We start from the raw sequence: 17,536 nt of genomic DNA on the forward strand, positions 1-17,536 counted from the left end.
CTCGTAATCTCTGGCCAGAATTCCAACCTTGCTTTATGTACTTTTTTCTTCTGCTGCTGTTTGAATACAAATAAACTTTGGTGTCTAGTGCCGAGGATAGAGGTGAAGGAGAAATGGGGTCCTCGATGGAAAAGGTTTGGGGTAGACAGCTAGAGATTGAAATTGTATGTTAAGTGACGTAAACATGGCCATTGTGGGTTTGGTTTTAATAAAGCGATGCCTTCATTATTTCAGTGGCCTTTTCATTAAGTGAAAGGAAGAACTGAATACAGTGTATGAAGGCTAAGGTTAGGATACGAAAGAAGCACAGGGGGCTGGGGGCCAGTGGGCGAAACATTTCTAGCCCAGACAATCTGAGCATTCGGATAAATCTTCAAACTGTACTGGAAGAAAACCCACCGGACAGAGGATCAGAAAACAAGGAAAGCTGCTACCACCTCTACCTGCTGGGGAGAGTCATGATGAGCATAGCTATGCATGTGCGCATGCGTCTGTTACCTCACACTGAGCATGCTCAGAAAGGTACTGCTTAACTCAGCAAGCTCAGGAAAGCCACCCCTATATGCATATGTATAGATCCCTTGACTAGAATCCTTGTGTCTCTGGAGTTCCAGAGCACATCTCTTTGGTAGTAACTGCTGCAGGTAGTAAAGCATTTCCTGTTCTTACATCTTGGCTAGGCTTAGTTTTGTTGCAGTGCTCACCAACACATGGGGCGCGCTAGGTTTAGTTAGAATAATGAACACATTGAAGAGAGGCTTCAAATGCTGTTAAGAGTCCACAGGAAAATAATTCTTGTCTCAAAGAAGGCCTCAGCCAGGGGCTAACTTGGTCCAGACATTGAGTATCCTGCCTTCCAGACATCAAGTTTGTTGGACTCTTTGAGGCTGAAATCAAATGGAGAATGACTATCTGTTGCCAGTGAGCAAGTTACGTCATAATGTGTTTGGAAGCAGCTTGTCTTAGAGTTCAAATCAATAGTTACTACTTGTGCATCAATCTCTAACCAACTCAAGTCTGAAGTTACTGGACTTGCCATGCTACAGCCTGACCTGAGTATTAAAATTATAGACGGGAGTGTTTATGAATGAAGCCCATCTTTAGGTTTTCATTTTTATGACCACTTTATATGGTTTTTTTTTTGTTTGTTTGTTTGTTTTTTCCCTGAGGCAAACCTGGTTTTATAACATGAAGCAGGTCTGGACCAGCATCTTCTGTGCACATTCGTACTGCATGTTGCTCTGTTGCTGGGGAGTAGTGTATCAGTAAAGCCTTCTGGGCCTGGAGTTTTCCCTGGGGAGGGCTCTACATTATCAGGTTCAACGTGTTTAAAAATCTGAGTAGATTCCATTTCTCCCTGTCAGTTCCAGTAATTCTTTTTGCAAGGAATACATCTCTCTCATATAAACCGGGGTTTCTTGGCGTACACTTCGTACCAGTTCAGAATACGTCACTATCATCTGTTTTCCATTTGTAGGCTTTAGGGATCATCTTTTCTTTTCTGATACTGATAGTCTTATGTTTTCTCTACTCATGTTTTTTTCTAAAAAAAAAAAAAAACAAGCCCATGACTGTTTCCAACATGCTCTTGTTGGGCTTGTTGGCCCAGCACCAGCCTTTTTATGCTGGGCCCTACCATGGGGCTGTTAGAGATTGGAGGGGCCCTGTGCTGTAGCTTGAGACTCAAAGTTAGATATCTGAGAAAACAACATGAGCTGGGGGAAGCTTTGCTTTGGCTCAAAGTTTCCGTTCATGGTCAACTTGCCTTGGTGTGCCTGGCCTGTAATAAGGCAGAACATCATGGTAGAAGCCATGGAGCAACGCTCTGACCATCATGGTGGTCCTGCGGCCAATGAGAGGGATCCAGAAAGAGGTCCAGAGAAGACAAGAACTCAAGGACATCCTTAGTGACTGACCTACTATTTCCTAAGTTTCCAGCATGCTTCCAAACCCCACCATCAATGCGGATTAAAACTTCAATGTATGAGTCTGCTGAGGAGATTTTATATCCAAACCGTCATACTTTTACTGCCCAAGTCATCTTTTCCCCTTTCTGCATTTGCAGATCTTCGTTCATGTGTGTGTCCCTTCTGGCCTTGTCGTGGTGCTACTTGCTCTCCTGTGACTATTCTGTCGGTCTCCATTGATCATGTAACACCTGCTACATGTAGGTGACACACAGAGGTCTATGTAGGTGACACACAGAGGTCTATGTAGGTGTCACTCAGAGGTCTATGTAGGTGACACACAGGGGTCTATGTAGATGACACACAGGGGTCTATGTAGGTGACACACAGAGGTCTATGTAGGTGACACACAGAGGTCTATGTAGGTGACACACAGAGGTCTATGTAGGTGACACACAGAGGTCTATGTAGGTGACACACAGAGGTCTATGTAGGTGACACAAGAGGTCTATGTAGGTGACACACAGAGGTCTACTGGGCTTTATTGAGTGTGATCATCCCAACATCCTTAGGATTAGCATTAGTCTACACTTTGATTTCCACTGTGTGGTGCCTGTAACTCTACAGTTACAGTGTATTTCCTGTTGATGGTAGATGTGTGTGTTGCTTGTGACTTTATAGTTACAGCGTATTTCCTGTGGGTGGTGGGTATGGCTGGTGTCTGTGTTTTATAGTTACAGTGTATTTAGTATGGACAATGGATGTGTGTGGTATCTGTGACTTTATAGTTACAGTGTATTTCTTGTGGGTGGTGGGTGTGGCTGGTATCTGTGTTTTATAGTTATAGTGTATTTAGTATGGACAATGGATGTGTGGTGTCTGTGACTTTATAGTTACAGTGTATTTCCTGTGGGTGGTGGGTGTGGCTGGTATCTGTGTTTTATATTACAGTGTATTTCCTGTGGACAGTGGATGTGTGTGGTGTCTGTGTTTTATAGTTACAGTGTATTTCCTGCGGACAGTGGATGTGTGCAACTGTAGTCACCTACTGTTTCCTCTTCATATTTTTCCCCATTTTTTCTGGCCTTCTTTTGGATTCTTGAGAATATTTTTTAATATTTTATTTATTTATTTTATATATATGATGCATACACTGTGCTGTCAGACACACCAGAAGAGGGAGGGCATCAGACCTCATTACAGATGGCTGTGAGCCACCATGTGGTTGCTGGGAATTGAACTCAGGACCTCTGGAAGAGCAGTCAGTGCTGTTAACCACTGAGCCATCTCTCCAGCCCCGAGAATATATTTTTTAAAATTCTGTTTTATCTTGTCTTATATGATATACATCTCTTTTTCAGTGTTTTTATACTTTATACTACAGGACCTCAACCCTCAGTATCATTTTCACATACAGGGTAAGAACCTGATGTCTTTGTGATTTCCCTTTCTTCGTCCTGAACTGTTGGCTGCCATTGCCTCACAGTGCACTTACTGCATCCGTCACACGCTCTATGGTGCATCATTGCTGTTTTTGTTTTAAGTCACTCTTGCTTTAAAGAAAGAAAAAGCAAGAAAACAGTTTCTTTCTGTGTCTGCACACCTCCACCACCCCCAAAGCCTTGATTCTCTGGTGTTATTCCAAGTTTCCACTGAGTATCATTTTGCCAACACTTAAGAAACTCTCTCCAACACTTCTTGAAGGGCAGAGTGGCTGCCTGTGCATCCTCTGTGCTCCTGGGTATGCCCAAGATGTAATTTATGCAGTCTTTATTTTCCAAGAAAATATTCCACTGGATGCAGGATTAGCAGTTTTTCTCTTTTAACCCTCCAGAGATGCCCTTGTGCTGCCCTTTGTTGCGGCTTCTTCTCATGTTGCTTTATACTCCCTCTTTCCCTTGTCCTTGTGGACATGGTTTCTCTGTCTCTACTCTGTTGCTTCTGGTATCTGTTCTTTATTTGTTTTTAGTAGGGCATCATGACACAAGACTGATTTTCTCTGCCATATCTTTTCTTGGAGTTCATTGAGTTTCTTCAAGCTGTGATTTATAATTTTCAACAGATTTGGGGTGGGGGATTTCAACCACTAGTTTTAAAAATTGGTTTCCTGCCCCCAGGTCCTATCTAGGACTGCATTAACAGGTCTGTTAGATTATTCTTTGTCCCACAGGTCACTGGGAAACTTCAATTTTTCCAACCTCCCCCCCCACCCCAACACACACACACACCTTGTCTGTTCCAGTTTGGATTATTTTTTTCATATTGTTTAGTCTTCAAATTTATTGGACTCTTATTTTGTGGCTATTAATGGACTGATAAGCCCATCTACTATGTTCTTCATTTCAGACACATCTTTCATCTCCAGCGAGTCTCAAGGTTCCTGTCTTCTGTCTGTCCCGCATGTGTTTCCTTTTAGGAGTTTTTTTAACCTAAGCATGTCTACACTCGTGTGTCCATTTGCTGGTGTGTGAATCCTCCATTCTGCTGTGTCTAACTCCCTGTGACTGTCCGCTTCTCTCCTTGCACGGGAGTTATGTTTGCTTCAATGCTGGGCTTGCATTCTTCTTGTTGCTGTTTAGTGCAGGATAAGTGAAGGTTTTGTTTTATTTCCATTAAAATGTTTAGGGCAGACCTAGAGTAGCCTTTCAGAGATGACTGAGCTTCACTGAAGTAGACTTCTGAGGTCATGACCTAAAGCCCCAGACTCTCTGACAAAGACTTTCTATTCCAACTGGACAAGGCTCACATGTCAGCCAAGCAAAGGGGGCTCGGGGAATTGTTTAACTTATAGAAACTCTTTTTTTTTGTGTGTGTGTGTGTGTGTGTGTGTGTGTGTGTGTGTGTGTGTGCCAGACTCCATAAAGTTGACCCTGAACATTGTGTGTGTGTGTGTGTGTGCCAGACTCCATAAAGTTGACCTTGAACATTGTGACCTGATATTCAGCTTCAAACCCAAGGAAATGCCATGTGGATTCTTGAGCTCTTTGTCTGCCTTGCTCTTTCCTGTCTGGCACTTGGTGCTTTCCCTTGCAGATTCTTTCTGCCTGAGCCTCCCAGAATGCTATTCTGTGTCCTCAGCTGGAGGAGACCACAGGGTTTGTTCTTGGGTTTGGTCTCATGCTGCAATTGGAGCCTCCTGCCAGACAAGAGAGAAAGCTGGAATTAACTGCCAGAAGGCCCTTCTTGGTCCCTCCTCTCTGGACCTCATTCTGTACTTCCTTGTGTCTAATATTTGTAAACAGTTTCTTAGAGTTAATCTGGTTTCATAGTTGTTTATAGTTGAAGGGACAATCTCATCAGTTTATGAGGACATGCTGAGTGTCTTCTAGACATTAAGGCACCCTTGGAGACTCCCTACAGAATAGTACTGGAGCTCACTGGGTGCAGGATCAGTTGTACTGAGATTGGACACAAGACTGAGGGGTCACATTCCAGACAGGTAAGGGGTGATTTGGGACTCCCACTCTTTCTGAGACCCTTTCCTAAGTCATCTTTCATGTATCAGGTGTATGGGTCAGGGGCAGCTTGTGTGTTCAGACTCTTCCAGGTGTAAGAAGGAATCTCCTATTGTATGGGTTTAAATAGTTTCATCCATTTGAATGTGTTTTGTTTGTTTTTGTTTCTCTGTATCTGAGCTGTCGATCGATCGAGGGTTTCTAAAAACACTCTGTTAAGGGGTTTGCATTAATGATGTACTTAATTATCACCACGACCTAACAACGTGGTCCTTTTTACTCATGAAGACAGCACAGTTCAGAGAGATTGAGAAGTCTGTCTGAGATCATACAGCTGGAAGTGGTAAGTCCAAGTATCTCAGGCTGACCTCCAGTTCACTGTCTAGCTGAGGATGATCTGGTAACTCTTGTCTCTGCCTCCCAGGTACAGCTGATTACAGATATGTCCCAGGAGGGCTCATTTCACATGGTGCTGAGAATAGAACTCAGGGCTCATGACCACGAGGCAAGCACTCTTCTACCTGAGCTACGGCCTCAGCCTGTGTGTTAGGCAAGTTTGATATCAAGCTTCACGTCCCTCTGTTATCACGTGCTACCTTTGAGCTACAGTGATTTCTGTCTGCCTTCTTAGCATTTGACTCAACTGTAGAATATGAAGGCTAAGTTACCAGTCTGCGTCTTCCGAGAACAGCTGAGCCTCCCCACAGCAAGTTAGGATGGAAAAAAAGAACAAGAGATACCGTCTCTGTTGTTACTCATCTTAAAAAAGAAATAGCCCCACATTCTTGGAATTAATGCACATTCAAAATGCTTCTCTGTTGAGATTAGCCCCTCAGTGTGACTTTGTTTTACCTGCTTTATTCCTTACACAGGTTAGTTAGTAGGAAAGTTTTACTCACTATAAGGCAGCACACAAGAACAAGGAAAAGCATTTTTTATTGTGTTGTGACGTGTGTGTACCTGGGATCTGTGTACAGCGGGCATGATGTTCTATGAGATTTGTTTCTTTACTGTAGACCTATAAATCCTCTTCTCCTACAAGACAGATCTTTATATGTTCCATTCTGTAGAAAACATTTATTTAATACTAGCAGTGTTAGATGTCCCTCAGTTATTGATAAATTACATTGAAGTGAGACATGCATAATGACAAAAATAGCTTACCAGAGCCCCTGGATGGCTTCTTGAAGTTATCTTTTTATTCACTAATCAAATACAGTGCAGGTCTTGATTAAGTGTGTCATAACAGGGCAGTAAAGGATTTCAGCTGCAGCTACCTGGCCACAGGGCAGCATGCCTGGGGAGAAATGCCAGAGCTTCTGGGTGCTTTGTAGAGCCTCAACCTCTCCTCCCCCAGCCCCAGGCCCAGGCTGAAGTTGCTGTTCTGGAAGGCAGAGTTGGTGCCACTGATCACCTCTTGGAGCTGAGTTCACAAACTCTGTGCACTTTTTAGGCCAGAAGCTAAATTAAATGCAAGCTGAGAAACCCAGGAGCTGCTAAGAGTCCATTTCAGATCTCCTTAGAATCTGTAATAATTCAACTAATAAATGCCTCTGGCATTTGCAACTCTGAGCAAGAGGAGAAACTGGAGGAGGAGGAGGGGGATCCTTTCTTCTCTGAAATATGAGCTCAGAGACATAGGGAGAGCAGGTCCTTCTGGGTGACAGGGATTCTTCTGCTGCTTGTTTGTCTCTGCAGAGGATGCAGCCCATCTTCTCATTCATGAGACAGGTGCTTGCCCTTTCATAGAGGTGAATCCCTGGCTTCAGTTGAATCTGGCTTTATTTCACCACCTTTGTAGACTGTTTAGGTATAAGATGCAACCAGTTCTTTCTAATTTGGGAACTGAATTGACGTCATCCAGAGTTAGCAATTATAAATATTTATTTTCCACTATTACCACTTAGTGGGATGTCTTAGTGGGATTGGTCTTATTTTATATTAAAAAGAAGGAGCCTGGAGGGTCCAGGGGAAAAGAGTGGGATGGGGAAGTTTTCTTCCTGAAGAAGCAAGAGACACCCCCCCCCCCAGAAGTAGAGAACACCGTGTCTTGTGACCTTTTTATGTGAACATATCTGATCTCTCTTAGTCACGACATTAAATAGACAAATACCTAATGAAACCACTCTTCCTTACATGTGGATTCATGAATAACTATCAGGGAATGTGTCTGCTGTGACCTAATCTCAGGCAGTAAAGAGAAAACCTAAACAATGGATTATTTCGTATCCTAACTTCTCCCCCAGCATGCTTGTATCAAACATTTGTCAGTTGATCATAAGAGCCACAGGAGACCCAAATCTTTATTCTTCATGTCAGGCTAATGCTCTCAATATATATATATATATATATATATATATATATATATATATATATATATATTCAGTGAGTCTCCTGACACCCTCTCTGGGGTAGAAAGGATCCAGAGAACAAGCTTTGAGGTTTAACAGAAGCAGGTGTGAGTTAACTTGAAGGTCAAGTTTTCTTCAGTGAGTTAACTCATACTGGAGTGTTGCACCTACGAGGTCCCTGCATACATTCCTCACTTGACTCCACAAAACACCAAGTCCTGAGTATGGATGGATCTGGGAAGCAAGACAACTCCTGTTCAGAAAGACACAAACTGCATGCTCTCTCACACATGCTGACCCTGTCATAGGCTGTGTGTAAGTGTGCACTCATGTGGATAAAGCCTCACAGACACTAGGAAGGAGACCATCTCAGGGCAGCAGGAGGTGATAAAAAAGAATGGGGGTGGACACAGGACACATGTAACACAGGAGAGGAAAGGAGATGGGGGCAGGTCATAAGAGGTCAGGTGAAGGGGGAAGGGGAACCACTAAAATAAACTTCGTTTAAAAAATCACAATGATATCCAAACCTTATGGTAGTTTAAATAATAAAAATAAAAGTGAATGTGCAGCTCTGATTTTGAAGTTGTTTTCAAAAGCTTTTCCTCTCACTCCCCCTGGGATTTCCTGCGTGGAAGGACTGTGCACACTCACTAATCTGGTGCGTGTGCTTCACATAGCCCGTATTTCAGACACCTGAGATCTACTCTAAGATTTTAGAGCTCAGATTTTTTTTTTTTTAAGGCTTTGGGACATTTGTACATCCCTGATCAGAACATCAGAAACTGGAAATCCAGACTTAACTGGATGCTTTAACGGTTCCAATTTTGGGAGCCATTAAGATTTGGGGTTTTCAGATAGATGCTTAGCCTGAACTCAGATCAATCAGGCTTAAACTGTCAGTCGAACACTGTGCCTGGTTTCCTCAGGAATTACGAATTTATCCTCTCACTCACTTAACTGTGATTTATTTACTATTCACTGACATGTATTTAATGACAGCATGTACCAAGAACAGTTATTGGCACTGGAACTGTTAAACTGGATAGCAAGTGAGTTTTCCACTTCTCCTTAAACCTTCATGGTCATGGGACAGTTGCATAGAATGCAAACAAAATACCATTTTTAATTAAAACAATTCTTTTTCCTGTGCTGGGAATTGAACCCGAGTATCAGGGCAAGCTAGACAAGTGCTCTCCCACTCAGCTACAGCTTTAGCCTGTAATTTTTGAGAGGAAATATGTTGGCTTTTAAAAATCTAGCTACTACTGTCTGATAAGTCTGTGACAATAGGATGGTCATGTGTGTGCGTTGTGTGAGTGTATATGTGTGTTATGTGAGTGTATATGTACATGTGTGTGAGTGTGTGCTTGTGTGTGTGTGTTGTGAGCATATATCTGTGTATGTGAGTGTATATGTTCGTTTATGTGTGTGTGTTGCTGGGGAAAGAACACAGAGCTTTCTGCATGCTAAGCCTCGTTTTCCACGACTTTCAGATAAGCCTAAGCAGTGAGTGTGTAAAAGACTGGAGTCTTTTACACACTCACTGCTTGCGCTTCTCACAGTGGCTTTGCAAAGTACACGTTGTTAGTCCCGTGAATTCAGATGAAAAAATCTGCAGTCCAGAAGAGACTGAATTTTGTCAAGATCTTAGAAGCTTTCAGTGGCAAAGCCCTCTGCAATCAAACCCTTACCTTCTGACCATAGGCACAGTTTGTGTCTGCATTATGGCTCAGCACATATTGAATTAATCAGCCACAAATTCTTTCCCTTCTACATTTCACATTAAAAGTCTGAAAAGAGAAAGGCTTCTATATCACAAGACATCCAGCTTTTGCCTCTGACTCTTACAGAACTTTTAATGGAGTCTGTGTCTACTTAGGGAAAGCATGGCTCTAGGTCTCTGCCTTCGTCCACTGCCACACTTCTCCAGATCAGCCTTCCGACTGCTAATTGCACTCTGAAAGTAAGTCTTCCTTGGGGAAATGAATGGAAGTTTGAGCTGAGACACAAACAGGAAGACGGTGAGGCAGTGTTTGTCCGGCAAGCACAACCTCCTTAAATAGCTGAAGTGAGAAGGGAATCAGTTGTCCACAGAGCCCAGAAACTCCACTGTCCTTTGTTCCTAGGCCACGGGGGCCCAGCCCTGCTTGTTTGTCCTGTGGGGACCAGGGCAGCACTTGGTGGTGTGTGGTGAAGGCTGGCTGGAGATGGCTTCCCTGCCTCCAGGTCATGAGGGCACAGCATGGTAGAGCTGTACTGTGCCTCTCTCAGAGTGTTGTCTACAAGATTTTGCCCTGCTGACCGGTAAGTCTCCAGATGCTTCTTACAGCATGAACTCAGGCTTTGGGCTCCTTTCTGAGTCTTTAAAAGAAGGAGCAAAATTGGCTGCAAGGGCTGTTTGTGAAGTCCAGTTTCTGGTGGATGCTTTGGTGGCTCTGGTGATAATCCTCTTGGTAGTTTACAGGCACACTGTGTGATGATTGTAAATTGTGATCTTTTTAGTCCCTTAAAACAACCTTAAAGCAGGTTGTTTTAAAATTTGATGTTATTAATGTGAGCCACTTATACTTGATATAGAAAGAAACAAAGCAAATCTTGTTACTAATATGAAAGGCTGGTTTTTAAATGTCCTCCTAATAGATGTCTTAGCAAAGACTGTCTTAAAGGCGCTCCGTTGCAATTCTGGGTTTGAGGTGAGTGGCTTGAAACAATCTAATCCAATCTTTCCAGGTAGCTGTCTAATTTTAGTTACGGTTACTGAAGTAGACTCCATTACTCAGGCCAGCTGTTCCACCCTGAGTAGAAGCACTCTTCTCTAATCAGGGTAAGAAGCCTTTCAGCTTGATTTCAGTTCTAGGACAAAGGACACCACCATCCAGGAGTGGCCTTTGCTCTGGTCCCACAGAAGGTGGGTGGGTAGGACCTTCACTCCCTGCTGCTCCACAGGGAAGGCTTCTGCCCTGTTTTTTGGATCTTGGATGATCCCTATCTGTTCCTTGCATCTGCCCTTTATTTCCCTGACCTCTGCTTCGCTTCCTGTGTGCAGGCTCCTCCAGATTAATTAGCACCCATGTGTAGTGTGTGTGAAACCCAGGCCTAATGAGCTTAATTGCAGGGGCTTTAGATCCAGAAACACAAATGGCTGGCTCTCCTCAGCAAACCTTCCCTGGTCCTGTCTGCACTGTGTATAGGAAGGCACCGGTCAGGGGAGGCGGAAGAGCTGAGAGTTTGAATTTTATTTCCTTTAAATTACATTTGAATCTTCTGACGGAGTGTTATTTCTTTCTTTTTTTAAACTTAAACACACTAGCTTTATAACTTTAAGAACTGCATCCACAGTTACTTTGTTTTAATATTGTCCTAACTATAACTAGTGCTTTTTGTAATCTAATAGTACAGATCACTTGCACCCCACAGCACCTTCTTTTTGGAGTCTCTCAGAGTGTAGTAGAAGCCCTCACCCCCCTCCCCAAAATGAGTGTTGCTTGTTTTATAACGTATGGAGGGTAGGGTAAATTGCATTCGTGGGTGGGTAAAGCTTTTATCTTCGGTTTCGGTCATAAACAAAAACAACTGAGGATTACAGGTCCAGGGTAATCCACAATGCCTAGGGTGGGATATTAGCCTGACTCTCTCATTTTTGAAAATAATGACTACCTTTATAAATTCATTAAATTTAATGACTAAAATAAAAAAAAAAAAAGACTCGTGCTCCAGTAGGCATCTCCTAACAGGAGCCCTTTCCTTGAGTCTTTAAGCAGTAATGAATTTGCTTCCCATGGGTTCTTTCTCATAGCTGTGGTTTCATATATAATTACCAGTGCCATCTGGCCGCTACCTTTGGACAGGTGTCCATCTTCTACAGACAAATTTCATAAAGGCCCCTGCTAAACTCCAAGCTAAAGGACTCATTGACTAGCAGCTGGGCTACTCCAAAGCAAAATATGACTCATGGTTAGATTTGGAAATGTAAACAAAGGACTTTGTATGATCGTAAAGGAGAAGCATGGGGGTGGGGGAGGACCATATTTATCCACCTGCGGCGGCAGGGGGTCTGGGGGTTGGGCATCTTTTACAGATAAGGGACTCCAAAGATGATGACACAATAACAGCAGGGCTTATTTGCCAAGGTTCCGCCTGAATCTAAAAAAATTAGTAAATAAAATAGCCTGTAAGACAAGCTAAAAGGAACCCACAGCTCTCAAAGGTAAGGGAATGACTAAGTCAAGATTTACTGGAAGGCTGTAATTGGAGCTGCCTGCAGGACTGCAGGTTTTACAAGTCATTAGATTAGAGCCAGAAGACAGAGGAACACAGACCCCTGCCCCAGGAACCTTCTGAAAGTTGAGGGTGAAACAGTTCAGCGGAGAAGTGCAGTGAGGGCACAGGAGTCGGGCGATGCAGAGCTGCAGTGCTTGGAGCTCTGTGATATATTGGTGCTCAGTAATAAGACCAGTTAGAGAAGATGATTTGTATTCAGGACAGTCACCCCAGTGCTTATCTAAGCAGAAGGAAGGAGAGACCGAAAGCGGGAGTCAGTTCTTAGGGACATGAAAGCCTGTAGAGCATTTAAGGAGAAAGATAAAAGATTAAAAAAAAAAATAAAAAATAAAACAACACCACCACTCAGGAAATGTGTTTGGTGAGTTGATTTAGATGGATACTCATTGTTAAATAATTCCAGTGACCCAAAAATAACAGACTTGTAAAAAGCCATTTACCAGACAAATTTCGAGGTGTAGTCAAGTAAATGTGGACCCTGTGGGCTGGGAAGATTAGCCTGTGCCCTCTGCAGTTGCCAGATGTGTTTAAGTGAACACAGTTCTTATGCATGCTCATGGCAAAAATCCGAGTCCAGCAGGTAAGCATACTTCCTTCTTGGAAATCCAGCTCAAACCAGAGTAGACTTCCCAAGAACCTAAGCTTCATATAAAGTGGTGGTTTGGAGCAGAGGCAGCCCGTGGTTTGCTTAGCAGGGTGACTGTTGGGCATGGTTCAGTGGTTCTGTTCACCAAAATGGTAGCAGACTCTCTGAAGCCCAGATAAGTGGACGGTGCACATGGCTTGGCCCTGGTTTTCCTTCCTGCTCTGCTCTGGGCAGAACGGCCTTCCATTGCCTTGGGGAAGAAAGCTGGATGGAGGGAAGTTTCAGCAGCATTCTGGAAAGCACTTTATAGTGTGCCCAAATTCCCAGAACCTCGGCAATGGGGAGAGAACCACGGCGACCTTAGAATAGTCTATGCAGAGGCTCTGAAACAAAGACTGTGGAAGCGGTGGCCTATTTATTTCTTATTCGCCTTGTATGTATTTCAGTGCTTTTCTTTAACCCATTGTTCCTTGCTCCCTTCCTTCCTCCTTCTTCCCCTTTCTTTTCCTCCCTTCCTTTCCTTTTTCAGTAGGATTTAGCCAAGCTCGCCTTAAACTAGCAATCTTCCTGCTTCAGCCTCCGAAGTGCTGGGGTTACAGGTGTACACCATTGTACCTGTCCTCGAAGCTTCTTTCATAGTGTTAATGGGACGGATGCCATTTTTTTTTCGTTTCAAACTTTGGCAGCCGTGAATAATTCAGTGGAATGAGTCTGCTTGTATGCACTATGAGAACATCGTAGGCTTTGTCCTTTGATTTCTCCCTGCAAGCAAGCTTCTTCTTTGACAACATTAACCTGCCCACCTCCTTTTAAGTTACTCTGTAGCTATCTCATACTTCTAAGAACTAATTTATTCAGGACTTCATTTAAATCCACAGAACAGAAGCAAGTAGAATCAGTATCAGGTAAACCCGTGGCAGACTGAGAAACAGTGTAACTTCCCAAGAATTGCAGGTGCCCAAGATGTCAGAATATTTTGGAGATATGTAGGGGTTTATGGTATTGGTAGGGGTGGGTTTTAGATGCTACAGTGAAAAGGAAAATGTGAGACCGAAAGCTTGGTGCGAAGTGTTTTTTTGTGGGTGGTTTATTTCGCTCCGTTTGCTTGATTTTGTTCTGCTAGGGGAGTGTGCTAGGTGTCCAGGCTTGCTTGGAGCTCAAGATACCCAGAATGCCCCGGTCACAGGCATGTACCACCCTGCCTCGCAGTGCACTCAGCCCTGGCTCTGGGAACTGCTGATTCTGGAGGTGAGGAGGGTAGGCTAGAAAGAGGAGAATCTGAGAAGCATCTGGACTCTTCCCAAGATTCCAGCAGAGCCAGGGCCCTTTGCTCCTCTCTCTGCTTTATGTGCTTGCTTCTTTCCAAATTGCTATTTGAAAAAGAAATAAATAAACCCTCCAAGGTAACCAAGTCCCAAGTAAATGCTGCTGTCAGTTGAGCTCTTGGCTCCTTCCTGCTTCTGGTCCCCAAGAATCAGCTCATTTACGGGGCAGTTCATAACATACCTCTGTAGGCGTGTAAGGGAAGTGCCACCAGTGTTTTACAAACATAGTTTCATTAATTTCCATGCATGGCCCTGAAGAAGGCTTGCAGGCGAGGAACCTGAGAGGCTACGTCTGGCTCAAGTAGTATAGTTTCTAGCATCAGGTCAAGGAGAACCGGAAGTTGGGTTCTGGGCCCTGGGTGCCCTTCTACACAACAAGCCGAGTGACGATCCACTCCATGTTCTGTGGTGTAGAGGCAAGAAAATGTGGTGGTTGCGGTCGCAATAGTTACGGATCTTTCCGTTCTCCACTGAGGATGCTTTATGGCATTAACGAGTCTCCTGTGGGCTCTGTTTTCAGTGCTGTGGAACCCAGGGCTTCCTGTGTACTAGATGTTAGGGATTGCGCTGCCGAGCCCCGCCCAAGCCCCAGCCTGTCTCTCATTATTCCATTTCATATCTTGAGAGAGGGTCTACTGTGGAGCCCATACTGATCTCCAATTTAATTGAAAGACATGGAAGTCCATGTTTAATTCTTTTTCCATATTGCTCTCTCGAAGGACCAGGTGATCTATTTTTCTCTCCGTCTGACTCAAAGCTCATGTCTGCAGGGGCTGTGTACGTGCGTAGGAACAGGGCTGTGAGAGAAGCCAGAGAAGGGATCACAATTGTGGATTCTTTGAGCGTCTTCGCTGATCTGCGTACAATTCTACTGTTTACTAAAGGCTTGCCTCTTTCACTCCTTCTTGACCTCTTTGAATTTATCTGTTGATCCCTCTTTCACTCCTTCTTGACCTCTTTGAATTTATCTGTTGATCCCTCGGTCAGAGCCAGGCCCACATTCGGCCCCTCTTCCCTAGCTACAGGCCACCTTTGTTACTCTCCTGAAGATTGTAGTGCCCGGTCTCCTACTCAGTATTCTTGTATGCTGCTCCTTCGCAGGGTCTCTTCCTTAGGGCTTTGTTCTGTTTCCTGGGCTAGCCTGCTCACCTTTATCTGCAGTCTTTGTGCCTAGCCTGCTCACCTTTATCTGCAGTCTTTGTGCCTTCCCCTGGGTCCTGCTCTTTAGCTGCGTCTCCACAGATTATTCTCCACGACACTTGTTGTTTCCCTGGAGCTTCCGAATTTTTTCTGGAGTTTTCAATTCTTTTCAAGTTGGGATGGCTTTTTCATCCTCCCCCTAACAGATGGTGTTTCCATGAAGTCATCAGCCCGCTGGCATCCTCCCTTCAGTATGCTTCCCAATGTGGAATCCTAGTTCTGCAGTACTCAAGACAGGCTATGACCCGACTGGACAATATCGCTAGCTGCTAATGCTTTTGGCTTTATGGGCGTGACAGAGGTTGCTGTTGGGTTTCAGACAAAAATGAATATCAGTTTGGGATGCTGAAGAATGGGCCTTAGTGTTACGAGGTCAAAGCTTAGAGAGTTCGCAATCTGTATGAACAGTCTGAAAAACGCCCTGGGAAGAGCTTCGAGTAAAAAGATTGAGAGAGGATGCAGAAAAGCAAAACAAAGCGAGAAAGCCACCAGTTGTGAGGTGGCGGGTTTGCTTGGCATTGCTGTGCAGTGTGCCAGGAGGTCTCTGGATGTAGGTCCTCCCCAAACCTTAAACAGCGCCTATGCCTTAGCACTTGAGATGTCCCCACTAATGTCAGTGTCAGAGAGTAGGACAGGTTTGCCTTTGGTCCATTGACCAAGTATCTGTATGGTCTGGAGAGAGGACCAATTCATTTGTTCTTAATTTTATTTCTTGCTTTAGACTCCCCAGCTGTTCTTTGGAGTTTCTTTTCCATAAATTTGACATAGCACCTTTCTTGTTATTGTTTTAAAGTAAAATACTTCAGTCATCAAATTCCCATGGATTGATAGCCAGCCCGTTAATGATCTCCAGGTTTCTCCTGAAGCGTCCGTCCTACATGTCTCAGTTCCCGGGCCTTAAAAACCTGTGTGTCCCATAATTGTCTAGTGGTGTCTGCTTTCAGTAAGAAGAAATTGCTTGTATTGTTCATTCATAAGTAGGTTTTTGGCAACAGTTACTGCATGAAAAACAAAAATACTGCAAGTAGTCAGTGGGAAATTGTCCAAAGTATGGCCGAGCTCTGGCCCTGAGGCCCGGCTGCTCCTGAGGTACAGTTTGCAGTTTTTCCATTATCTGGTGATGTGTGTTTAGGCTGCGGTGAACTTTCTGGTTGCCTTTGTTTTTGTTTCCATAAAAGAAATTACAATAGTACCTACAGGGTTTCTCATGGGACTGTAGAGCATATTCAACAGGTGTTCATCCATTACAGCACACTGGAGAGGTTAAAATACAATTTCCGGACACTACTGGACCCTGGTTGTAGTCGATTTCTCAATTTTATTGTTTTTGAAATGTTTTCTATGACTTTCCTAAGTATATTACAAGTTCTAGCTAGATGATACTTTATGCATAACAGTGTGTGTGTCTGTGTGTTTGTCTGTATACACTCGCACATGTATGTGTGCATGTGGAGAAGTGGAGACCTAGGTTGTCAGTCCTTAATTGCTGTCCACCTTGATTTTGGAGGTCAGTCTTTCATGGCCTGGATCTTGCCAGGTAGACCAGTTGGCCAGATCCATCTGTCTCCACTTCTCCAAGACTGGGATTATAAGGGTATAGCACCATGCCTTTCTTTTTCACATGTTTTTCTCATGTTTGCAGGGCCAATGTTTTACCAACCGAGTTATACCCCCCTTCTCCCATAACTGAGGAGAATATTGAACTATCACAGGAGATTGCTCTAATGGATTTGAGAGAGTATACTAATGGATTCACAAGGCCTTATTATTCTGACTGTTATTTTTTCACGAGATAAATGGGTTTTCTATTTTGTTTGTTTTCCAGAATTTAAACACACACACACACACACACACACACACACACACACACACACACACACACACATAGCACCTTTCTTGTTATTGTTTTAAAGTAAAATACTTTAGTCATCAAATTCCCATGGAATTTAAATTTAAATTTAATTCCCATGTGTGTGTTTAAATTCCCATGGAATTTAAATTTAAATTCCAGAATTTAAACACACACACACACACACACACACACACACACACACACACACGAGCTTGGTATTTGACTCCCAAGTAGAAGCCTACCACAATCTCCTCAGCAGCCTTTTGATGAAGTCTGCTCTCATTCTGGAATGGAGGTCATTCCATTGCTTGCCAGCGAAAACATCTTTCTGTCCTTATATGGCATTTTAAATGTCTTCCCCATAATAATGAAATCCATTGGGGGATAGTTAAAATCAATTTGTCAAGTCTTGCACAGACTTCTGGCAATTTTTTTTTATTGCTTCAAAATTACTCTCATCTGTGTCATTCTAATAGCATTCTACAGAAATGTAGCCTTTTTTTTTTTTGCTAAAAAATGTAAATACAAACATCAACTAATGTTGAAGCTCAAGGTTCTTAGCTTATGTAAAGAGAT

The 17,536-nt window shown here is 43.4% G+C and overlaps 1 protein-coding gene across 4 annotated transcripts in view; it reads left to right on the forward strand.

The window, feature by feature from the left end:
• Arhgap28 (Rho GTPase activating protein 28) overlaps nt 1–17,536 on the forward strand; it is a 177,472-nt gene that overhangs the window by 48,190 nt on the left and 111,746 nt on the right. The window contains exon 1 of one of the 4 annotated variants that reach the window (XM_076918048.1): nt 5,250–5,346. The exons of 1 other annotated variant lie outside the window; for it this stretch is intronic. Coding sequence is in view for 1 of the 3 variants with exons in the window: in XM_076918047.1 (XP_076774162.1) it covers nt 9,959–10,020 (62 nt within the window). In the remaining 2 variants the exon portion in view is untranslated. Of the gene's footprint in view, nt 1–5,249; nt 5,347–9,579; nt 9,680–9,773; nt 10,021–17,536 lie in introns of those variants that run through there. 2 more of the 4 variants (XM_076918049.1, XM_076918047.1) reach the window with 2 other exon arrangements.

The sequence above is a fragment of the Arvicanthis niloticus genome, chromosome 21 (genome assembly GCF_011762505.2).
Source record: "Arvicanthis niloticus isolate mArvNil1 chromosome 21, mArvNil1.pat.X, whole genome shotgun sequence".
Classification (NCBI taxonomy): domain Eukaryota; kingdom Metazoa; phylum Chordata; class Mammalia; order Rodentia; family Muridae; genus Arvicanthis; species Arvicanthis niloticus.